The 22,267-nt window shown below is 43.0% G+C and overlaps 1 protein-coding gene across 1 annotated transcript in view; it reads left to right on the top strand.

Annotated features, from left to right (window-relative positions):
• pacrg (PARK2 co-regulated) overlaps positions 1-20,255 on the top strand; it is a 148,245-nt gene extending 127,990 nt beyond the window's left edge. The window contains exon 5 of the mRNA XM_074660828.1: positions 19,846-20,255. Within this exon, the coding sequence (XP_074516929.1) occupies positions 19,846-20,003 (158 nt within the window). The 3' untranslated portion in view covers positions 20,004-20,255. The remainder of the gene's footprint in view (positions 1-19,845) is intronic.
• Positions 20,256-22,267: the final 2,012 nt, after the last annotated feature.

Genomic DNA, 22,267 nt, shown 5'->3' with positions numbered 1-22,267 from the left:
GGGCATGGAAGTCAAATTCTTTTTCCCCGAAGATTAGTATGCTTTTAAAAATGTGATAATCTTAATAAAAGACCAAATTCGGGGATCATAACTCACACAGGATTGATTTACAATGTACCATGATTTGTATTTGTTCAACAGTTCAAGGAAAAGCTTTTAGAAGAAGTGGAAGTGGGGCAGCAATTTAAGATTAGTTTCAGCATTATTTTCCAGATGATTTGATTAATTGTTTTAGTCAATACAATGTCAGAAAATAGTGAGAAAATTCCATTAGCAAGTTCAATGTGATGCATTCAATTTGCTTGTTTTTTCCAACGAACAAACCCTGAGATATTTAATTTGCACTGACATAAAACAAAGAAAAGCAGAAAAATCCTCACATTTGAGAAGCTGGAATCAGAAATTAAAATATATATTATTATTATATATTAATATATCGATTATATATTAATATATCGATTCAAATATTTAATCGCATGATTAAATCGCATGATGTCCATAATTGATTAATCTTGATTAATCTGAAATTAATCACACATTTTTTATCTGTTCAAAATGTACTTTAAAGGGAGATTTGTCAACTATTTAATAGCAGACAAATATGCTAGCTTTATGCAAATGTATGTATATATTTATTATTGGAAATCAATTAACAACACAAAAGGTACTGCATTTAGCATAAAAAAATATGCTCAAATCATAACATGGCAAACTGCAGCCCAACAGGCAACAACAACTGTCAGTGTGTCAGTGTTCTGACTTGACTATGACTTTCCCCCAAACTGCATGTGATTATCATAAAGTGGGCACGTCTGTAAAGGGGAGACTTGTGGGTATCCATAGAACCTATTTTCATTCACATATCTAGAGGTCAGAGACCAAGGGACCCCTTTGAAAACGGCCATGCCAGTTTTTCCTCGCCAAAATGTATTAAATATATAATGTTAATGTAATATTTAAATTCTATTGTGTCGAGCTTCCAATGGATTCCTTAGGTTTCATATGATACCAGTATCTTCACGCTAGCTTTAAAACTGAGCCCACTACAACATCCGAAAGATCGATTGCGTTAATATGTTAAAGAAATTAGTGGCGTTAAATAAAAAATTGCCTTAATGCATTCTTATCGCGTTAACTTTGACAGCCCTAATCCAAATATGTGCTGATTTATTTTCTTCAAACTAGTTTCAGCTCTAGTTGAACCAACTGTCTGTGTAGAAAGACAAAAACAACTGCCTTGACACAACAAATCACATGTAGCTCCAACTTTCAAATCAATAGTTGCACAGCAGAGTGCAATTTGAAGATTCTTCTCGATGACAAAATATCCATTCTCTCAGATTGACTAACCATTCAGCTGAGACGCTATTTGCAGGCTTGAATCCACAATTTGAGGTGCAAAGTTGGTCAGTTTGTTTGAGGATAGAATGAGGCTGGCATCCAACAACCACTGCTACGCTCATCAAACCCCATAGAGCCAGATAGATAGAGCAATGACAGAAGACAGTGAGAGGAGAGTGACACACAAAAAAATGAGCCACAGAGTAAATGAGAGTGTTATAAAGAGAAAATGAGACACTCGTGATTAATTAACTACTCTCTCCTCCTCGTCCTCATAAAGCCAGGATAATTTTGTGACTCTATATGAGGGCTGTGTGCTCCGGCTCTCGTACACCCCAGTCAGAGCATGAAACATAGATCAAGAGGAAAGTTTGAGCAAGGAGAGAGTGTGTATTATAAGAGCCTATGGTTGATTGCTCTGAAACCAGAGAAGAGTGAGGGGGAGGAATAGCTTCGGTGAACTCTGTAATGCGTCTGATGTATTTCTTCCTCTTCAATGTAAACGCATGCACACCTTATGTAATGTGCTTGTCGACATAAACAGTACACCCTGATGTCCAAACCCATCCAGAATAGAGAGTTGCAGCTGCTGGACCCCTCAGGCTCTTAGTGTGTGTGCGCGTGCCCGTTCACGCCAATCCATGTGTCTTTTATTGTCCTCCAGCACTGTGCTGTAATCAGGTAAGCCCAGCGGCAGAGTAATCTCAGTCACATTCCGCGAACCACGATCTACCTCCTCGGCTGCTCTCCTTTCGTGTTTCATCTCTCTTCCTCCTTTTCTTCCTCCTTCTCCTCCTCAGCAGCCCCAAGGCGCTCTAATCTGCCTCCCCCCCCTCTGGCTCACCTTCCTCTCCTCCCTCCTCTAGCTCCCCTCTGGCAGGAACACTCCGTCACCGCATCACCGGCACCAGGCCCGGGCCTGTTTCTCTCTGCATCTGGTTGCCTGTGTTGTGTTACATGTACTGTAAGTGTGTGTGTCAGGTGACGTTTTGTATTGGGTTTGGGTGCAACATTAGCTCACCTTGTGGTTTGTGTGGTTATCTGTATGTGTGTGTGTGAGATAAATGCGATCATATGCACAGTGGCAGGCTGTTCTCGTACACCGTTCGTAGCTATGACTACAAAAAGTGAATGCACTGTAATTCGTATAATATCCATGGAATTAATTTTAGTGTAATTCTGGTAATGGTGAACCAAGGCTGGAGCTGCAGTCGTGCATTGTTATTGGCTTAATTTTGGCGAAGGCAGACCAGATTTTACTCCGCATATGTTGTACCTCAATGATGTGACGCGATGCTGACGCGTGACATCTCCTCTTTTCACCCTCCTCATAGTGAACCAGGAAGTATAAAGAGCGACAAATGGCGTGTAGGGAAGAGGTCTGGGTTGATGGGTGGGTCAAAAAGCACCAGACTTTTACCCAGGAGATCGTTGTTAGTAGCCTGTGTGAAACCAGAAGTCATTAATGATTTATTTGTACCACTTTAGGTGTTATTTTAACCAAAACCACGTTCTTTTCCTAATCCTAACTAAGCTGTTTTGTTGCCTAAACCTAACCAAGTTGTTTCCTGTGAAGACGCATGCATGTAACGAGTGGAAATTGACACGTGTTGCAGGACAGTCGTAAGAAAACGCACAAAAAATGAGGAATAACTTTTCGTAAGATATCGTATGAGGATACGTTGACAGTGGACACACCAGTTGCACTAGCTGTTGGTAAGTTCAAACTTGGCCTAGTAATAACGTAAGTGTTTACGTTGATACTGCTGAAAACGCTAATGTTGGCTTGCTAATATATTACCCTTTTAAGAGTAAAGAGTGAGGTAATGTAGAATATGGTTGACACCTCAGCCCTGAATAACAGATATACCTCAAATTACAAAACACTGAGCCAATGACTTTATACTACTGTAAATATTGTTGGTTACGTTAGCATTATTGGATAGTTCCCAGTAATTCTAAACTGCATTGATATTACGTACAGATTTCTCCATCTATGAATATATAAAACAAAATCAAAGTCATATCTGAATTTAAAGAATGATCAGTTAACTGTGTTTTATTGTTTTGCAGTTATGTTACAGGTTGTGATGCTACAGAGCTTTTGATTGGACGGCGCTGTTGATGTTTCCTAGCAACCGTTACTAAAGTCTTTGAGAAAAAGACAGATGGGAGAAAAATAATGTGTTTTTAACATAAAAGCATGTAAACATGTTCTAGTAGAAACCCCAAATACAAGTGTGAACCTGGAAATGAGCATGATATGTCCCCTTTAATGGCAATTTAGTAAATCACTAGTTGGAAACTAGTGAGTTACTGAGAACTTAACACGGCAAACTCACTAATGGAATTGTTAAATAGCTGCCTGCCTGTGATTAATCAAAAATGAAAGCAAATGCATTGGAGTTCCTATGAACAAACACAACAGGAATGTTGCTTTTCTAGTCGACTCCCTCCCCGAACACACATATGCGCATGCACACCCACCGCCTGTCCTGTGTGTGTTTAGATTGAAAATGAAAGCTCCCAGTAAGAGTGTTTGCCAAGGTGTCTGTTCGGTGGATGGATGATTTAGTGGGTGATTCTATGAGGAGATTCCTCTGTGGTCTCAGCTGGGATGGAGCGAAAGAGATAGTGAGGAGAGACGAGTGGAGGAGACTGGCCTAGTCATTTGATGTAGAGGTGGAGTGGGGCAGGAGCCTGGGTAATAAGGCTTGCGTCCCCGTACACACAAACCTGAACACACACATACACACACAGAATCGTCCGGCAGATTAAATGCGCTGCAGGTTGTATGAGAGCAGAGAGTGAAAGAGAGGGACGGGGGGGGAGAGGGTTTGGAGTCAGTGTGTAAGCCGCAGGGCAGCAAAGTCTTCCTCTACCACTAAGTCAGCCGCTGATCTCATTTCTCCACAGATGGACTCCTAACACACTCCCATCAGGGGACAAATATATATTCCCTCCGTCTCTTTCCCTCACACATTCCTGCACCAACGACCTTTTCTCTTTATGCGTCTCCCACTCTCCTTCTATTTCTTTCTCATGGTTTATTGCTTTTTTGTTTCCTCACTCCCCATCTTCTCTGCACTCCGTCTATATTATCCTCCTCCATCCCAATATCCCTCCCGTTCTCACACACTATTTTTCTCCGTGTCTCTGGTTTTAAGCACCCTCTCCTCTATCCCATCACTTCATCCCGTGTCAGACCACACACCATTACCCTCTCCTCCTCTTCCTTTGATCAATCACAGCCAACAGGTGCCGTAAATTGTGTCCTCTGGCGAACGGCTACCGCGGTGTCTCCCGCCTGCGTTCATTCCCTGCCCTGCCTCCACCTTTCGCTCTTTTCTCTTCGTTCTCCTCGCCGCGTCCCTCCAGCTCTTGCCCCAGTTTGTCAGCGAAGCAAAACTGGCCGTGTCGCGGAGACCATCATTCATCTCCCCCCCCCCCCCCCCCCCCGTCCCCCGTCCCCCCCGTCCTGTCACGGCGGCGGCTCGGCTGGTCTCAGACAAATAGCATCACGGCAGATAATACAGCCACAGCCAGAAAAGAGCCAAATAAATGGTCCCTTCTCTGTCGACCTAATGGTCCTGCTTTCCACTTGGCCAGGGGACAGCGCTCCACACGGACGCGGACATCGGCTTCTAATGAGGAAAACCGATAAGCTTCAACTAGCCATGACATGCATGCATCACACACACACCTCATGAATAAAACCTGTCCACTATATGTCAACGTATCCACAGACAGTGTTTGTCTGGGGAGATGGTTGTTGTGTAGAAACTGCATGGTGATATATGGATACGGTAAGAAGGCCTCTGCTGCGGGAACACATAACAATGAAGTAAATCTTAAAGCACACACATATATACACGTGTAGCCTTCTGTGATCTGTATAGGGTTACGCGTCAAGCGTCAGGATGTTACACAAGGTGTCCTTTGTTCTGCATATTTTAAGATAATCTCCAAAAAAGGTGGCAAAACGAAATGCTAATCACAGTGTGTTTCCATCATTTAGTGCTACAGCATGTGAATATTCTCAACAGGGTGTAAGAAAATGACATAATTAAATGAACGCGAGTGTCTTGTCTCTAAATCCGGTACATCATGGCATTTCATTTTTCGCTTCCCACCTGAGATGTGGCATTTGTTATGGCATATGTTATGAATTAGTCTCTTCTGTCAGCGTACCAGGTGGTGGTTTTTTTTAAGCAGTCCTGATTATTTGGGCTTTCTGGTAGAGACAAAGGTGTTGCAGAGAGCGCCATCACTTTGCCATTGCTGCATCTTCATCTAAGATGCTGAAATAATTTATTATTCATATGATAAAGGTTTATTTTTCCACCATGTTGTGAAGACGCACAATTGAAATGACCCCAACTAAACAATAAGTCCTCTAAATTAAATGACAAAATGTATGCTGTAGTGGTGTGACGGACCGTAGTTGATCCGTGATCCGTACATAAAGCTTTACTGCTGATCGTTATCGGACGATATTCAGTAAAAATATACAATCGTGAGCTCAGCATTAATGCTTTCTAGTCGTAGTTCCCTGATAATGCTACACTGTGAGCAACAAATACGTGTTGAAATCGGCGGGGGAAGAGCTAGTTCACGTTGGCAGCACTGGTGCAGCTAACATATCATAAAAACGAGTATTGGGCTAAGATAAATTCCAATGTTATCATGATGTGTTCAAATGTAATCTTGTAAAATGTAGTTTTTGGCGAGAAACTTGAATAAATCCACTTGTTTGAAGGAGATATTTTCACAACAAAATAAAATAGATAACAGAGAGAAAATTATGACCTGTTTAATTTACTAACACTAGCTCTAATCAGCTTATAATACATCATTAAATCAACCATTAGAACTACTAATACCAAGATTTATTTTTATCAGAAAAATACAATCTTTTATTTCCTAATCATTTGAATTGTGTGTTTTTATGCCAATAACTACTATAGATTGACAATAACAAAGTAAAAGGATCACATTTAAATTTAAAAACAACAACAAAGACAATCTGTATCGATATGGCTCATTGACGATCGGCAATCCATATCTGTGGCAAAAAAACATGATAGGGGCATCTCTAAAAGTTATATTTGCTCCTTTTGTTCTGCTGATCTGTGACTCAAAACAGTGATACAATCCCAACCGTGAGTTTTGTGACCCGTTGCACCCCTAAAGATTGTGGTTTGGGTTTAACCAAAGTTGACTGCCAGTAAGAAATGAGGAGGGCTGAAACATAAGCGTATTGTTTTTTGGGCATTTGCTGAAACGACTGATGCTTTTTTTTTTCTTAGGACAGAGCTCTAAATAAAATGTGTAATATATGACTAAATTTGATCAGCAAGAATGGACATCCCTACAAAACAATGTTAAGTCTGCTGTGTATTTATTTTGGTACATCTGTGCGTTTCCATGCCGTCATCAGCGTAGGGCCGAGTGAAGTGCCACCGCCATAACTGCTGACTGTGTCCTCACTGTCTTTTCTCCCACTGATGCGCCTCTTCCCTTCTCCTTGATCACGGCGACTGTTGTCATCTCTTCTCCTCCAGCGTAATGAGTCAGTGTGTGATGTTGGATGGCTGCTGACAGTGTGTCCTATGACTCACATCGGGGTGGTACTGCTGTCCCAGCACATCTCAATACTCCCCTCATCCCTCCTCTCCCCTCTCCCTCTGCTTCTGTTTGGACATCTGCTAATAATAAGTAAACATACTGTAAAGGTGACACACAATAATATAAACCCCCCACACACGCATGCTCCAGTTGGGCAGCTAAGCCTGTTTTCCATATAGCTTTTTATTGTGTTTTCATCAGTCACAAAGCTGGAGAAAAAAGGGAGAAAGCTGGCTGAAGGCACAAAGTGTGGAAAGTCCGATGATGACAGAGGCCAAATTGACATTGGAGCTGAGTGAGACTGTGTGGGTTTTAATTGCATGCGCTTGTGCAACAAAGATTTGTGGTATCACAGTTTATACTTTAAGGGCTGTAGGCTTTTGAGATGTACTACACACACCACAGCTTCTACAGTGCAAAAAATACAGTGTTTTACATTTTGTCCTTCATATTTCGGAAATATTTTACATCACAAATGTTTGTTTAAAAGAGAATTTCTTTATAATTTAGATCCACACGCACAGGAAGATTGTTCTTAGCGGTGACATGTCAGTTTGAATTTATCAACAAACAGTAAACGTTCCTGTACTGGTGTGAAGCCTGCTTACGGCAGCCACCTTGCCCTGCTTTATGTAAATACCTCACTTAAACACTCCTGCTTTAAAGGGCCTGGGCCCTCGTAAACCTTGACAGACCCTCGGGCCGTGCTGCTGCCTGTAAAACACTGACTGTTTATGGATGCCTGTACCTGCATCCTTCCACCCATAAACACTCGTCTTTGTCCTTCTGGGATGGAGTGGGCGAAGAGGAGATTATGTCCCATCAACCAGGAAGTGTTTTTAGGCCATTTCTACGCTCAAGTTTGTGTGCCTTTCAGTGTTTTTTCTTAAAGTTTGCCATCCACACTGAAATGCCAAAACAACAGAAAGGCATGTGCGTCTCTTCAAAGCGAGCATGGAAATCAGATTTACAGCATTTTCAGGGCCATTTTCAGAGTGTTTGTCACCAGAGCTGCAATCACATCTCCTGAAAAGCTCTGTTTGACCTGTTGTTTATCCATGTAAAGAGAGAGGGTGTTTGGGAAAGTGGGTGAAAAACTTGATTTCCTGTGTAAATGGAGAAAAAGACAATGCATTTCCATATTCATTTGCATTTGAGTGGACTTGGGCTCTTACTCTCCTTCGTCCATGTCCCCCGGGAGCTGCTGCTCTCAGGCTTCCTGTAGCCTCCTCCTGCTCTGAATGCAGACGGACCGCTGGCCGTCCGCTTGGTGCCATTGTCACTGTTGAACCAAAGTTCTTTTAATCACTCCGCCGACCCAACCCACCGTGATTTACTAGCCCTCCGCATCCATAGGCATCCACGCCAGCCAATTGCATTAAAGAGATAAATAACCAGACCAATAAAAGTGTTGTGAGGGGGCCGAATGGGCCCTGGAAGGCTCATCGTCCATTTGGTGCAGTAAGCAATGGGTGGGGGGGGCGAGTCGGGGGGGAGGTGCGGGGCTTTTAGTGGAAGGTTTTTTAGGGGTGATATTGTAATTGGTGGTTGAGGTGATGTCATGTCATCCATCTTAGGGAGCCACTTCATTAGGCTAATGGAAGGGCTGGACCGCTCACCGGTCGTTCTTCTGAGTGAATGTGTGTGTGTGTTTGTCCTTCCATCGATGGCAGCTTCCAAGGCTAAAGTGGTTATGAAGACTAAAGTGATTTTATGGACATAAATGTGTGTGTGTGTGAGTTACTGTGTAGGCTGGTGTGTGTGTGTGTGTGTGTGTGCCAGTGTTTCCACACAGTGCTGCAGTAATGACACTGTTTTTGGTGAGGGGAGATAATACTGTCTGAGGAGCTAAAGCACACCTTATTCCTTTGATGTTTAAACTACAATCGCGTTCCTTCAATGACTTGCAAAAATGTGAAGTGCAGAGAGGATACTTGCTGCGCTTTAGGGTAATATCAGTGATAGACTTTGATTTGTCACCGACTTAAATGAGTGTGTCACTTCAAATGTTCCTCTTGTGATGAGTGAAGAGGACAAATGGAATCGCTCTTTGAATTTGCTACGCCGCTCGGTCTCCTGTCGCTGTCACTCTTCCCTCTCTCCGTCTCTCTCTCTCTCTCCGTCTCTCCATCCGTGTCAGTTTTTCCACCTGAAACCCACATGATTTTCTGTCTGGACATGTGCTGTCCTTACGAGAGCGATTCCTCCGATTCCATACCTCTCTTTGTTGTCCAGGTCGTTCCAGCTTCAGCAGCCCTGTTTTATCATTTTTTTTTATGTTTTTCAGATGACTCTGACTTGCTTTATGACATCCTGAGCTTATTCTGATCATCTTAACTCTTTTCTGCCCGTTTCTACCCCCAGCCTCTCCATTGTCCAGTTGTAAAGCCTTTGCAATATGGGTTGGGCGATATGTACAAAATTTCTAACCGGCCACTGTCAGCCCAACAACCGGCAATGATATTGGCAATCGTAGTTTCAGCTGGGAAATGTGTTAACTCCAATAAGTTTGCTACGTTCCACAAGCTCTTAGCGTTTTTAGTCTGAAAAATAAACAAAATTAACTCTCAAAATGTCAAGAAGGAACTATTTGTACGAGGGCAGTCAATTCATTTTAACGTTACTAATTTTCTTTAACACGATAATGCGACTTGCAGTCTTTAGGTTCTATGGGGCTCAGTTTTAAAGCTAGAGTGAAGATCCTGGCATCATATGAAACTAGAAAAACCTGAGGAACAATGTCATACTAGCTTGTCGCAAAGGAGGTTAAATAACGCTCCAAACCCATTTTCAAAGGGGTCCCTTGACCTCTGACCTCAGGTGAATGTAAATGAGTTCTATTGGTACTCCCGAGTCTCCCATTTACAGATATGCCCACTTTATGATAATCACATGCAGTTTGGGGCAAGTCATAGTCGAGTCAGCACACTGACACACTGACAGCTGTTGTTGCCTGTTGGGCTTGAGTTTGCCATGTTATGATTTGAGCATAATTTTAATGTTAAATGCAGTACCTGTGAGGGTTTCTGGACTATATTTGTCATTGTTTTGTGTTGGTAATTGATGTCCAATAATAAATATATACATACATTGTATGCTGCATAAAGCAAGCATATTTGCCCACTCCCATGTTGATAAGAGTATTAAATACTTGAGAAATCTCCCTTTTAAGGTGCATTTTAAACAGATACAAAATGATTAATCGTGATTTTTAATCGATTGACAGCCCTAATTCTTACACCTACTTTCCTTATTAAACAAAAAAAAAAATACAACCGCACAACTGAATTGAAGTTTCTGTCTTTCACTGAACTAAGACAGGCTTAACTGCTTTGTTAGCTGATCGTAAAACACACTTCATTCAAACTGGACAGACACAAAGAAAAACTCACTAAAACCGTCTTGGTTAGTCTTTCCACTGTTCCAACAATCACCAACTCTGGTTTGGTCGAAATAAACCCCTTAATTCACCTGACCCAACCCTTTTCTCTGTTTGTAGATCAATCTACAGTTAAATGGGTGATGTATAAGCAGCAGAGCGTTCACTCTCAACCTGATGAAGCTCATGGCCTTGACATGGTGCATTATTTATCTCTCATTTAATGCTTTTAAAGGCAAGTTCATAAATCCATTACAAACTAATTTTAAGTCTGTCTATTGTTACTGTCATGTAAATATGTTAACAATGATATCGTAGAAATCAAAATCAGAGAAAGCGTGATTTGAGTAACAGACCTGGAATACTGGGTTTTAAATTGGTACGCCTTAATTTGAATTCTGCCTTTTGATTTTGTACACTTTTATATTCCACAAACATCAAATGAAATTCCTCACAAGCAACACCAGGAAAGTCTCTCCAGTAGCAAACACTTTCAGTTCTCCTTCTCTTATTTTCATAAGCTTTCTCCTCAGGACATTAAACTGATATTACATTAATCTGTTTATTAACGCTGTTTAGACTACAATGTGAGTATAAGCGTGCTATTTGTTGCACAGTGGAGGTGTTAATGAAATACAATAGCCGCACGGTGTCCAAGCTGTGCTGTAATGTTTCATTCAAAAGCCTCCATTTCCAAGAGGAAAGTGAATCTGAAAAAAAAACAAAGCAAAAACACAAAAACAGAGTAGCTGTAGCAACTCGAACACATGCTCTCTGCACACATTGAGATGTGTAAATGAGAGGACGGGATGCGGAGAGGCCTTAGCAAGGCGCCAGTATCCACGTATGTACACCTGCTACCAGAGCAAAGGTACAACAACCAAGCTGTTTCCTAGGAATATTAACTTCTTCATTATTACCTTCTGCTACTGAAGGTCGCAAGACACCCACAATAAGAATAAATAACATTCCCTGCTTTTTTATGTATTATTTGTGACAACCATTAATTTGATGTCTATGTATGCTCAGATCTGAGGAATAAATGATGTGATATTTCCTGACAAACATGCGTAAAGGTGGACATTTTTGCTTTGAACTCTTGAGATAAACTTTGACGGTCTGATGGATTGAAGCATCAACTCGTCGATGTTTACTGGATTCCTGTCAAACATGTTAGAAAGTAGAAGACGGTCTTTCTGCTGTCATCCGCGAGTGAACATTCATCCGCTTGATGCAACAAGCGACAACATTATTAGAGGACTGTGCCGTTGGGGATGTTATTATCTGACGTAACCTGTGGGTCACACAGGTAACAGGCGAGGAGGAATGTATGATGGGATATATTTGCGCAGGCTTTTGATGTTTTAGGACCCTCTTTTAAGGAATAGCATCAAATATGTTATTTATTTTTGCAATGATGATAAAGGGTCTTCCATCATTTGTAAGAATAAAGAAAAAAACAATGATATGGTTGCTGGTGAAATGTTTGCTTGTTGCATTAGAAAGTTTAAAGGAGAGGTAATTCCCTACAATGTGTTAATGAGTCTGACTCCATCACGGCGTTCCTTCGGAGCTTTGTGTCTACATGTTCTGTGCCTACACTCGTATTAGTGAACCTTTGCATTTCAAAGCGCAGTGCTTGTTTGGCTTGTGTCCGGGTGTGCGGCGCACTGCACACACCGCGGTGGCCTTTAACGCCTGTCCCTGGTGCAGATCGATTTTGTGCCTAGCCAGCAGCCCACTGCTAACCTTGAGGTAAGCTGCCGTAATGAGATCGCATCTGACGGCATTGACTCGCACCTGACAGCACTGACACTCTCCTCCCAGCCTGGGAGAGACGCAGACAGGCAGAGTGGGAAAGGCTAGGTCCTCTGTGGTATAGGCTGTACTGTTAAAACGCTTTGCTTCGTTCCACTGTAGTGTATGTTTCCACCTTCTAAAGGAGTGTGGCTTTTGAATGGCTAAATAGGTGAGAAAATGACAGAGAATTATTATAAAAGACAAAGTTGCAGCAGGTTTTAATCACATTTATTCTTACGAGTGTGATCGCAAGAGACAGAACGAGTGTGTATTACACCACTGCAGTCTTCTTTTGTTCACCCATTATCCCTAACTCTCTCGGGAGAAAGATGGTATGTTGGGCATGTTTGTTCCATGAGAACACCAAGACTTCAGGATGTTTTATTTGAACCTCAGCAGTTGCAGCTTCTTGAATTCAGTGTAGATTTACAGCTTTACTGGTGGTGCCGGTCTGTAGGCAGCGCTGGGTTATGCTCGGCCCTCTTCTCTGACCATAGCTGTGATAAGAAAATACCCTGTCTCTATTTCCTGGCCCCAGATGAAACCATCTGCTGCAGCGGGCTGCAAAGATAATTTGTCACCGACACACGCGCACTTGTGCACCCTGAAAAATGTGTAATCTAATTTGAAAATAATTAAAAAGTAGCTGCCCAGCCAAGCCATCAGCGTGATATACCTGTGAACATAACACAAGATGACTCATACCTGTAGGGCTGTGACAGGCATACTGAAGCTGATTCGCAGATGCATGTATCAGGCTACAATTGGATGAGATGGGACTGGGATAACCATTATCGTAGTGGTGGTAATTGAAACAATAATGGACATGTTAACAGCTTGGAAAATAGCATTGATCCATCATCTAAGATGAGCCCTCTTTGTGCATTAATACCATGACTAAATGGCGCAAACTGATATTGCTCTCGGTCATGGCTAGGCCTCGTTGGCTAATTGAAAAAGAAATGAGCAAGAGGAGGTTTTTTTGAGGTGTGGAAGAGTTCTTCTAGCAGGGCTTTGAATCCCTCCCACAGCCCCGGGATTTCTAAGGAAAGATTAGCCAAAGACATGGCACGATTTTGGCGGAAGTGTGGAATTGGAATTCAATCGCTGTATACCTACATACAGATGTAGACTAGTAAGCCAGTGGGAGCCAGATCGATGGGAATCTAACAGCTTTAGCTCCCGTGCAGCTCAGGAGCATCCTCAGCAGGTTACGTCTTTGTCTCAACCTTGTCCACACATTCCTCCACTTTCACTTTCTGCTCTGCAACCTGACCTAGACACGTTTTCCTCCACCTGGCATACTGCTTTGCTGATGTCCAACTTTTCAGCGGGTCGAAATGGCACTGAGCTGCAGCTAGCCTATAGACTGAGCACTGCTGTGCTGGATGAACACATGGAAAATGAGATCACTGACCTACAGCAAAGGTTAGACTTCAGTAAGCATGAGCAGTCAGATGATGGCTGCTGGAGCGGTTGGGGGTTTAATAAACTACTGCTGGCCATAAGCCTATTGTTTTACCTCTCTGCTCGCTACCTCATGTGGATATCCGTGCATGTGTGTGTGTGTGTGTTTGTATTGTGATGTGTCTGAAACTGCGGCCCTCATTGTGGCTAGCTGTGTTAAGCTGAAATGCTATTATTGATTACACACAAAGGTTGAGATGGAAAAGCAACCGAGTAGGAATGGGCCCAGCTCTATATATGTGTTTGTGCGTGTGTGTGTGTGTGTGTGTGTGTGTGTGTGTGTGTGTGTGTGTGTGTGTGTGTGTGTGTGTGTGTGTGTGTGTGTGTGTGCGTGTGCGCGTGCGCGTGCGTGTGCGTGTGTGTGTGTGTGTGAGCATGTGTGTGTGAGCCACAGCTGTGCTGTCCGTCAGCTTCTGGATTATCCATTAGGGGAAAAGGGGGTTGGGGACTTTGGCAGAGGGAAACACCAGTGTGAGGAAAGGAGAGGGTTTGAGACCGAGGTGGTGTAACAAAGCAATCGCACTGTAGTACTGGTACTTTACTGGAGTGTTTCCATTTTCTGCGTGAAATCAGACGGAATCATACAGGTTCAACAGAAACTCCTTGCAGTCGAAACTCCTCCTCTTGCGGCAGCAGCAGCTCCACCTTCGGCCAGGAACAGAGCTTTGCCTCGCTGCTCCACCAGTCCAACCTGGGAGCCTTGGAGCTGCAGTAAAGTGAGAGGTTTTCTAAAGGGACTCTGGTGCTCTGAAACACTACCGCTTTTGTCCACAAGGACCATTGGAAGACATTACCATGTGTTGTGTGGTCGTGTCGAAGGCTTCGGTGCGAGTTGTGGGTCCAGAAGAGTGACATTCTCTCCTTAGTATGCAGATTATATGTGAATCACGCTCTCCATGCCCCATCCCCTCAAACACCTCACAGGTGACAGAAAGTTGAAACTGAAAACAAGTTGAAAAAAAAAAAACTGCCTCTGAAAAACAAGTGACATGAAGAAAAAAAATCAGAAGAATGTCACTGAAAAACACAAAAAACATAAAAATAAAATAATTTTTAATGCCTGTTTATTATTTTTCAGTGGAACTTTTTTCAGTGCCAATGTTTCTTTAGTCAATGCCAAATTTTATTTGCGATGATAAAACTTACTGTCACTGTTCTAGCTCCACAGCTATAATAACTTTTGTACTTTTTAAATATATATATATTTTACTTTTACCTTTTCCTATATTTTTACTATATTTACTACTAAACCAACTCATACACTCATCCCTTCCTGTCTTGCCCTCTTGCTCTTTCTGTCCTTGTCACATGTAATTATAGAGGTACACTTAATTCTCTGTCTTCGTGGGTGTGCATCTCCATGTGTATGCGTCTGCATGCGTAAAAACAATACCCACACAATTACATAATAACCACTACGTGCACATGCATACTGCTAGGATATTCTCCTTCCACTCCGTCTTGCCTTTGCTTTGAGGACACCTGTGGTTAGTCTCACACACAAACACACACCTGGTGTCTCCCACCTCTCCGCCAGTGTGAGTCTCTTTATGAGAGGCCTGCCTGGCGCCCAACTGTGATGCCCTTTTAATTAGAGCCCTGCTGTTAAGCACAGGCCTCCTCCCGTGGTCTCATCCACTCCCCTCCACCTCCTCACACCGTTAAACCCTCCGTCACACACTCGCCACCACTTTGCTCCCCTGCCTCTCCTTGTTCTTATGGCCTGGTTCATACATAGTATTCACACTTTAATTTCACTGTAAGGTGAGTTTTACAAGCCCTCATGGTTTTTTTTCAACCCACGTGTGCATTTACTTATGTTTGTATATCTCTTCTCTTTTGTTTTATTTTGTATAGAGAAGATAGTAAAGATTAGGAGAGTAAAGATAGTATTTATTTACTACAGATCATCCATGTGCTTCCCAGCTTAAGTTTAGCAAAAAAAATAGAGAAAACCTTTAACTTAAATTTAACTTAAACCTAAATGAGAAAGAAAAAAGTATGAACATGACTCTTAACATTTCAGGCTTTGTTCAGGTAGTTTTGGTGTATTTATTATTGATATTAGAAAGTATAATGTTTCAATTTTAGACCTTTTAAAGCCTAAACAAAAATGGTGGTATGAATGAAATCAATTTGACTCTCTAAGAAAACATTTGAAAACTACACTTCTACACCTTCAGCTGGCACAGAAGAAAAATAATCTACAGACTATTATGATTAAAATTAATAGGAATAATAACGATAGATTTTTTTATAATAGATTTTTCAGCTCATTGATGATGGTATCTATGACCGTTATGACGGATCATGATATATCACTTTTAAAAAAAAATAAAAAAATTTAAAAAAGGAGAAGAGAGGAAACAATTAAAAATAGAATTGTTTTCAAAGGTAAAAGCTGTATTTAAAAGTGATTTTTAACATATTTCCCATTGATTCCCAAGGGAAAATAAGATCCCTTTTTATATAGCCTATATGAGAAAATATATTTAAAGATAATGTGTAGTCTTACGCTGATATGGAGCCCTGAAAACATTAGGTTGGAGGGTTATTAGTGGTTGGTGATAAGAAAAGAATAAGAATGAGGAAGAACACATGCGCTCACACCCTCAGCCGTGCAACTTGTGCACAAAGTATTCCTGGCACTCGAGCTGTTGCATCGCACTCGTAACCTTCATTCCTCCATTTCCTTTTTCAAACAAGGCCAAACCCTCTTGAAAAAAAACCCCCAGGTCTCTCACATTCATTGATTCTGCTGTACATCTGGCAGCTGGGATCAAAGAGCGTATTGTGTTGGGGGGCCTCCTCTCTAAGCTGCTTTCCTAAGGAACTTCAGGGCTAAGTTGATTAGAAACAATGGCAGGTGGGTTGATATTATGTCGAATCAGGAATTCTGAGCTAAAGTTGCCAAAAGCTGCTGCAGTGTGTGTGTCACCTGGTCCCTGGCAGGAGAGGGGATTATATAACCACACAACATACACATGGCGCATGCTAACCTCGGCCAGAAATCCCACAGCTCTGTTACAGTTGTCATCCATTAAGCTACAGTTCCCAACAGTGCATATTATACTCTATATATTTGAAATTAGTCTGGAGGAAACACCGGCTGCATCTGTGACTGCTTGTCTTCAGCTTGATGTGGGAAGACAGGTTGTTTAGGACCGTGGGGAATGACGGATGGAGCGAGAGAGCAGGGTGGAGGAAGAGGAAGGCTGCAGCTGTTGTTGTGCGTAGTTTAGTGTTGGTCTGGTGGGGTTCGGCAGAAATCACAGCAGAGAGAGGCACAGCCCCTGTTGCCTTAATGAAAAGAAGGATAGATAGATAGATAGATAGATAGATAGATAGATAGATAGATAGATAGATAGATAGATAGATAGATAGATAGATAGATAGATAGATAGATAGATAGATGGCCATGCCCTCGCCCCATGTGCACGTTGGGGGTACTGGAGGGACACCGGTTGACGCTGCTGTGCATTTCCTTAACCGTCAGATAGTGCGAGCACGAGTTAGGTGGTTTTTGCGTTGAGTGCGTGGCGCTGGAAATGACATATTGTCAATTTTGTACCACTTCCTGCGTCCACTATGTGGCGTTATACAGAGCACACACTAATTATACGTCATGTTGGCTGTTTGACAGACAGACAGACAGACCTTTTCTGTGCCACCGGCCTTTCCTTCCTCCACCTTCTGTAAAGCAAATGTCTGCATCTGTATCGACCCTTCCTCTTCCTCAGAGGAACAGCCAGCCAACTCCTGCTAGGGCCTTTTCCCTTCTGTTCACAGGGCGGGAGTTTTTATTATGATTGTTTTTAAAGATTTTTTTTTTTCCTCTCTCTGTCTGCCCAGGGTTGCAGATATTGCCATAAGCAGAGAATAAAAAAGACAGGGAGGGGGGGGGAGAAGAAGAAGAGCGAAAGTTATTTCGCTGAAGGACATTTGCAGCGGCAGCTTTTAACACCCTCGCCTCTTCCCCTCCCTTCCTTTCCCTCCATCCCCGCTTAAACACACTTCTCCCTTTTCTCCTCTTTAAATATTGAGAATCGTTGCAAATTCCTCTGGCCTCTTCCTTTTGATGCTGCTGGCCTCCCGACGGCTCGGCAACAGAAATGCACTTGGAAAGGGCTGAAAGTCTCAGTATAGCAACAGCAACAATTCCCCCCTTGCAGGACCTCCCTGCTCCCCCCTGCAGGCCCCAGTAAACGGGTCTGAGCTTTGCTGGTTCCCAAGCCGCACCTCTTCCCCGGCGCCCCGCGTTCTCCAGTCTGAAGGCCAAGCTCTCCCTCTGGGCCGGCTTTGGCTGCTCATTTTCACTCTAACAGAGGGTGGCTCTCCACAGGCCTGGCTTTTTAACCTACACCAACATGCATGAACACACAAACACACACCCCATGCATCTGAAACAGACTGTTAGAGTGACCCGGCTGACTGCTGTCACTTTATTCTTTACTTTTTCACCACTCTCCCGCCCCAAACATACTCATTCCTCCCTGATTGCTTTTTTTTTTTTATTTTATTGCTCACATGGCTGCATTTTAGATGCTATTTAAGATTGTGCTAACTAGTAGGGTGCAGACGCCTGTGTTGTGGCTAGCTCAAGAATAAAAAACCTGAGTTTAGATACAGAACAAGCTTTTCTTAAAAGCCTGCATTCCTGAGCCTGTGCCGTTATTGTTCTCGTTTCTCCGAAAGGAAAACAGTAAATAGCCGCTAAATAAAGCCGGAGCTGTTGCAGTCGCACTGCGTCTCTAGGCCAACAAACGGTCAAATCGCGGCTGGAGAGTTCTCCCCCCGTCGCTCTCATGTAAAACAGGAGAGGATCCTGAGTGGAAAGGGAGTGCAGCAGACTGAGATCATAGACGTGTTACTGCTTAACAGCCCACTTTATGGGATCGGCTCTCTTTGTGTTTTAATGAGGAGGCCATGGATGGGTGGAAAGACGAGGGGACGGAGAGAGAGAGGGAAGGTTGAGTCTGTCAGGGAGGATGAGAGATTAGAAAAGATTGAGAAAGAATAGAGGATGAGTGTTAGGAAGAAGTCGGAGAGAGGTTTAATGTCGCCTTCTCTCCTCAGGTCTAATTAGGAGTGAAAGAAGGGGCTGAGGGGTCCTCCTTAAAGTGCTGCTGTTAATTTCTCACGTCACAGTTTTACACTTCGTAATACACTCTTGTCTTCTCTTACCGCTTTTCTTTGTTTCATTTTATAGCCTCCAGAAATAAATCCACAGTTTCTCTCCAGGATATTTTAGTTGAACAGGACATTTTTTGCAACAAACTTGGACGTCAGTGTGTTTGTGTGTGTGTGTATGCCTCATTCCTCTCTATATTTACCTCCCTCTGAAAAGTGTTTTGAGCCCCCAGTGCAGTGCCACGAGATTGGCAGTTTGCTGTGTGCTGATAAAGTCGCGATCCGTGTGTGTGTGTTTAAGTGTGCCTGCTGGTGAAAGGGAGGAAGAAGCAAGGAGAAGGAGGCTGGACACCTCAGGAATGTTTTTTCGATAACAAGTTCCCCCAGCACTCTAGAGCTCTATTGTACAATGTTGTGTGTTTCACTGCACTGTCTATGTGTGTGTGTGTGTGTGTGTCCTGGGGGAGGGGAGGTTCTGCAGCTTTCTAGCTGTATTGTGATTGGCCCTGAGTGTATTATGCTCTCTGAGTCTATTTTTTTCATTTACCACTCATACAAACACCTGGAAAATGCAAAAAAAAAACACTACACAAGACGCTTTTCATTATTGGACATTTTGATACTGTTGAATTTGTTCTCCGTTTCAGATTTTGATTCTATTACAAACACACACATTCCTACCTGTGGAACGGGACTCCAGGTCACCGCTCATGCCTCGTGCGCATCATTGTGCAGCATTGTGCAACAGCAGCACCGCCTCTAACTCACACGTCCTTTTCCGCCGCTCTCCTCCCTGCAGGCTTGCCTCATTAAACTTTCAGCTGAACAGTTGAAAAAACTCTGCCGCCGTTCCGGTCCCAACTGGCCGCGGCGTAAAAGAGGAGTAAATTAAATTCAGTCTGTCCAGTGGGTTTGAAGTCGGATGGAAGGATGGCATTTGCCCACTCTGTCTGTCTGCAGCAAAGCGTCGCGGCGTGGCCACAGGTGGTGCTTTGTGAGCCCTGACATCAAGCTCGCAGTCTGCGATGACCCCGACTGAGCTAAAATATCTTTGTTTTTCCCTCAAGCTGTGTCTGACTCTGTTTTCTCGTCCCTTATAGTCAACTCCGGAGATGGCATCGACTACAGCCAGCAGAGGAGGGAGAATGTTGGGGACCTGATCCAGGAGACTCTGGAGGTGTTGGAGCGCTACGGAGGGGAGAACGCCTTCATAAACATCAAGTACATGGTGCCCACCTACGAGTCCTGCATCAGCTGAGGAGGGGGGCGTCCGCCTGACGTTGCACAGACTCTTGACGTTATCTGTTTGTCAGTCCTTCTTTATCTGCTCCCCAAACTCTAAATTAAACACTTATCTTATCCCTTCTTTATCCTAGCCTTTCCCCAATCTCAACGTCACTCCATGCATTCTCTTTTTGTTTCTGCACCGATCTCTTAAGGCCCAGACACATTTGCTCCACTTTCTTTAGCATATCCTTTTAAACTCCTATTAAATTCATTGCAAGTCATACTTTCTGTATCTGTGTATTTATCACTATCGCTTGTTGACCCCAATGCAAGCTTGACTGAACAAATTTGCCTCATCGAAACACACCCGTATGTTTAATACTTTATCCATGTATTGTTCATTTTTTGTCTGGCTGTAGTGATTTATTTAGCTGGCTGATAAGGAATCCTTGATGCACAGCGACTTTCATTTCAAACAGCGATATGCATCAGATGAAAAAATGTGACGCTTTCAAAATGTGTGAAAACATAGAATTGAAAATTCCTTTGATTTAAAAAGTGAAAGTGTTTTCTTTTGACTATCAAACGCTCACCCGCGCTTGATGCTCGACTGTTGACTGTAAAAAGTTGCTCCCTCACAGAGAACAGCAGCTGTTGCCAGCTTACATTTATGTCAGCTACAGTAGATTCCACCGCACGGTGACACGATTTCAAGGCGGAAAAAAAGTCAGGTCCACAGAAACTTCTCAAACTACTCCTGCTTTCGCTTTTTACAGCCGCCTTTCGAGCCTACGGGGTGTGAGCGCAACTCAAAAGACACCCTTTTGCCAGAGCTTTACTTAGATAATGTGTGATATTTTGGAATATAAATATTGAGTATTTTCCTGTGTTGCGAAGCTTTTAATTGAAAAGGTGCTAATGCAGCTTGAGAGGCACAAAAAAGGAGTTGGGTGAGATTCCAGTGATGTAGGCCTGTTTTTCCTGTCTCAATCCTGATGTACATTTGCACTGTGTTTTGTCCTGCTTTACAACTGCATCTATTTTGTTGTACCATTGTACCCATTCTGTCACAAACCCAGCTGGAGACGCAGCCTGTCTAAACACGAGTGGAAAGACGCATAGGAATGACGACCGACAGCATTCCTGCAGATAACACACTCTCACACACACAGAGATATGGTTACCATCCTTTGAACTCAAATACCCCCCAGTGATCTTAGTGAATGCTTTGTGTGCATGCGGGTTTATTTATGACTGTTTCTGCATGACAACATACATGTATTGTGTTTCCAGACCAGCCAGTTTTTCAGTAGGCATCTTTAACCAACTTTGAATTCCCTCTCTCCCACTATCCTCTCTACTGCATTAAAGTCGCAGTGGAAACTTCTTCCCTGACACAATGGAAGCTTAAGCAACCGTATTTCCTACACACACACACAGAGACACACACTTGCACATATACATATATACTACCCTCCGACCCACAAGGGAAACATAGCGTAATTGATTTCTGACACTCACAAGGACACTTGCACCATCTCTTATTGTAAGTCATGTCTCCTGCAAAAGCAACTTTACAGGCCTGCGGAGGAATCTATTCTCAACCAGAAGACAGGTTCATAATGCTCATATTTCAACCTCAGCACATCTTGAAAAGAGTGTTACTGAATAGCTGTTCCACACTGCTGAACCCGGGCCGCGCTGCACTCTGCCTGCTGCCTGATCTGTGCAGTGAAAGACGAAAAAGGGGAGTGCGGCGCGGTCCCCGTTCGACACAAAACACATAATTCACCTTAATAACTGCGGCTGCATAATAAAACAAATACAGCACCGTTGCAGAGCACATGAACTACTTTTAAAGGGGGGTACAATTTCACCTCTGTTCTCGCCCGATGAGCCGATCGAAGACTGAACAGCCTGCGGTTCTGTCGAAGTGTATCAGTGACGCCCCGCTGTCCCGCTTCACCTGTCCAATTTTACTGAGCCACAGGCTAGCAGCTGGCCAGCTAAAGGAGGGAGAGCTTAGAAATAGAGAGGACAACTAGAAAAAAAGGACAAGAAACATGGTGAACATTTTTGTTAAGCTGTAATTGTTTTTCAGAACTCGCCAGAAATTGTACTCGCAGCTCTCCATCTGTTCGTCATAGTCTTTTGCTTCGAGCTAGCGCACAATGTCATACAAGCCATAATATACAGAAATTGCCTCGAATTCACTTCACTTCTTCGCACTTAAAGGGCCAGGCAGTCTGATTGCTTCGGCTCAATTAGGTCACATCACAGGCGCTAATGGGCGTT

The sequence above is a fragment of the Sebastes fasciatus genome, chromosome 15 (assembly GCF_043250625.1).
Source record: "Sebastes fasciatus isolate fSebFas1 chromosome 15, fSebFas1.pri, whole genome shotgun sequence".
NCBI classification, from domain to species: domain Eukaryota; kingdom Metazoa; phylum Chordata; class Actinopteri; order Perciformes; family Sebastidae; genus Sebastes; species Sebastes fasciatus.
This window is presented reverse-complemented; position numbering and strand designations above follow the sequence as displayed.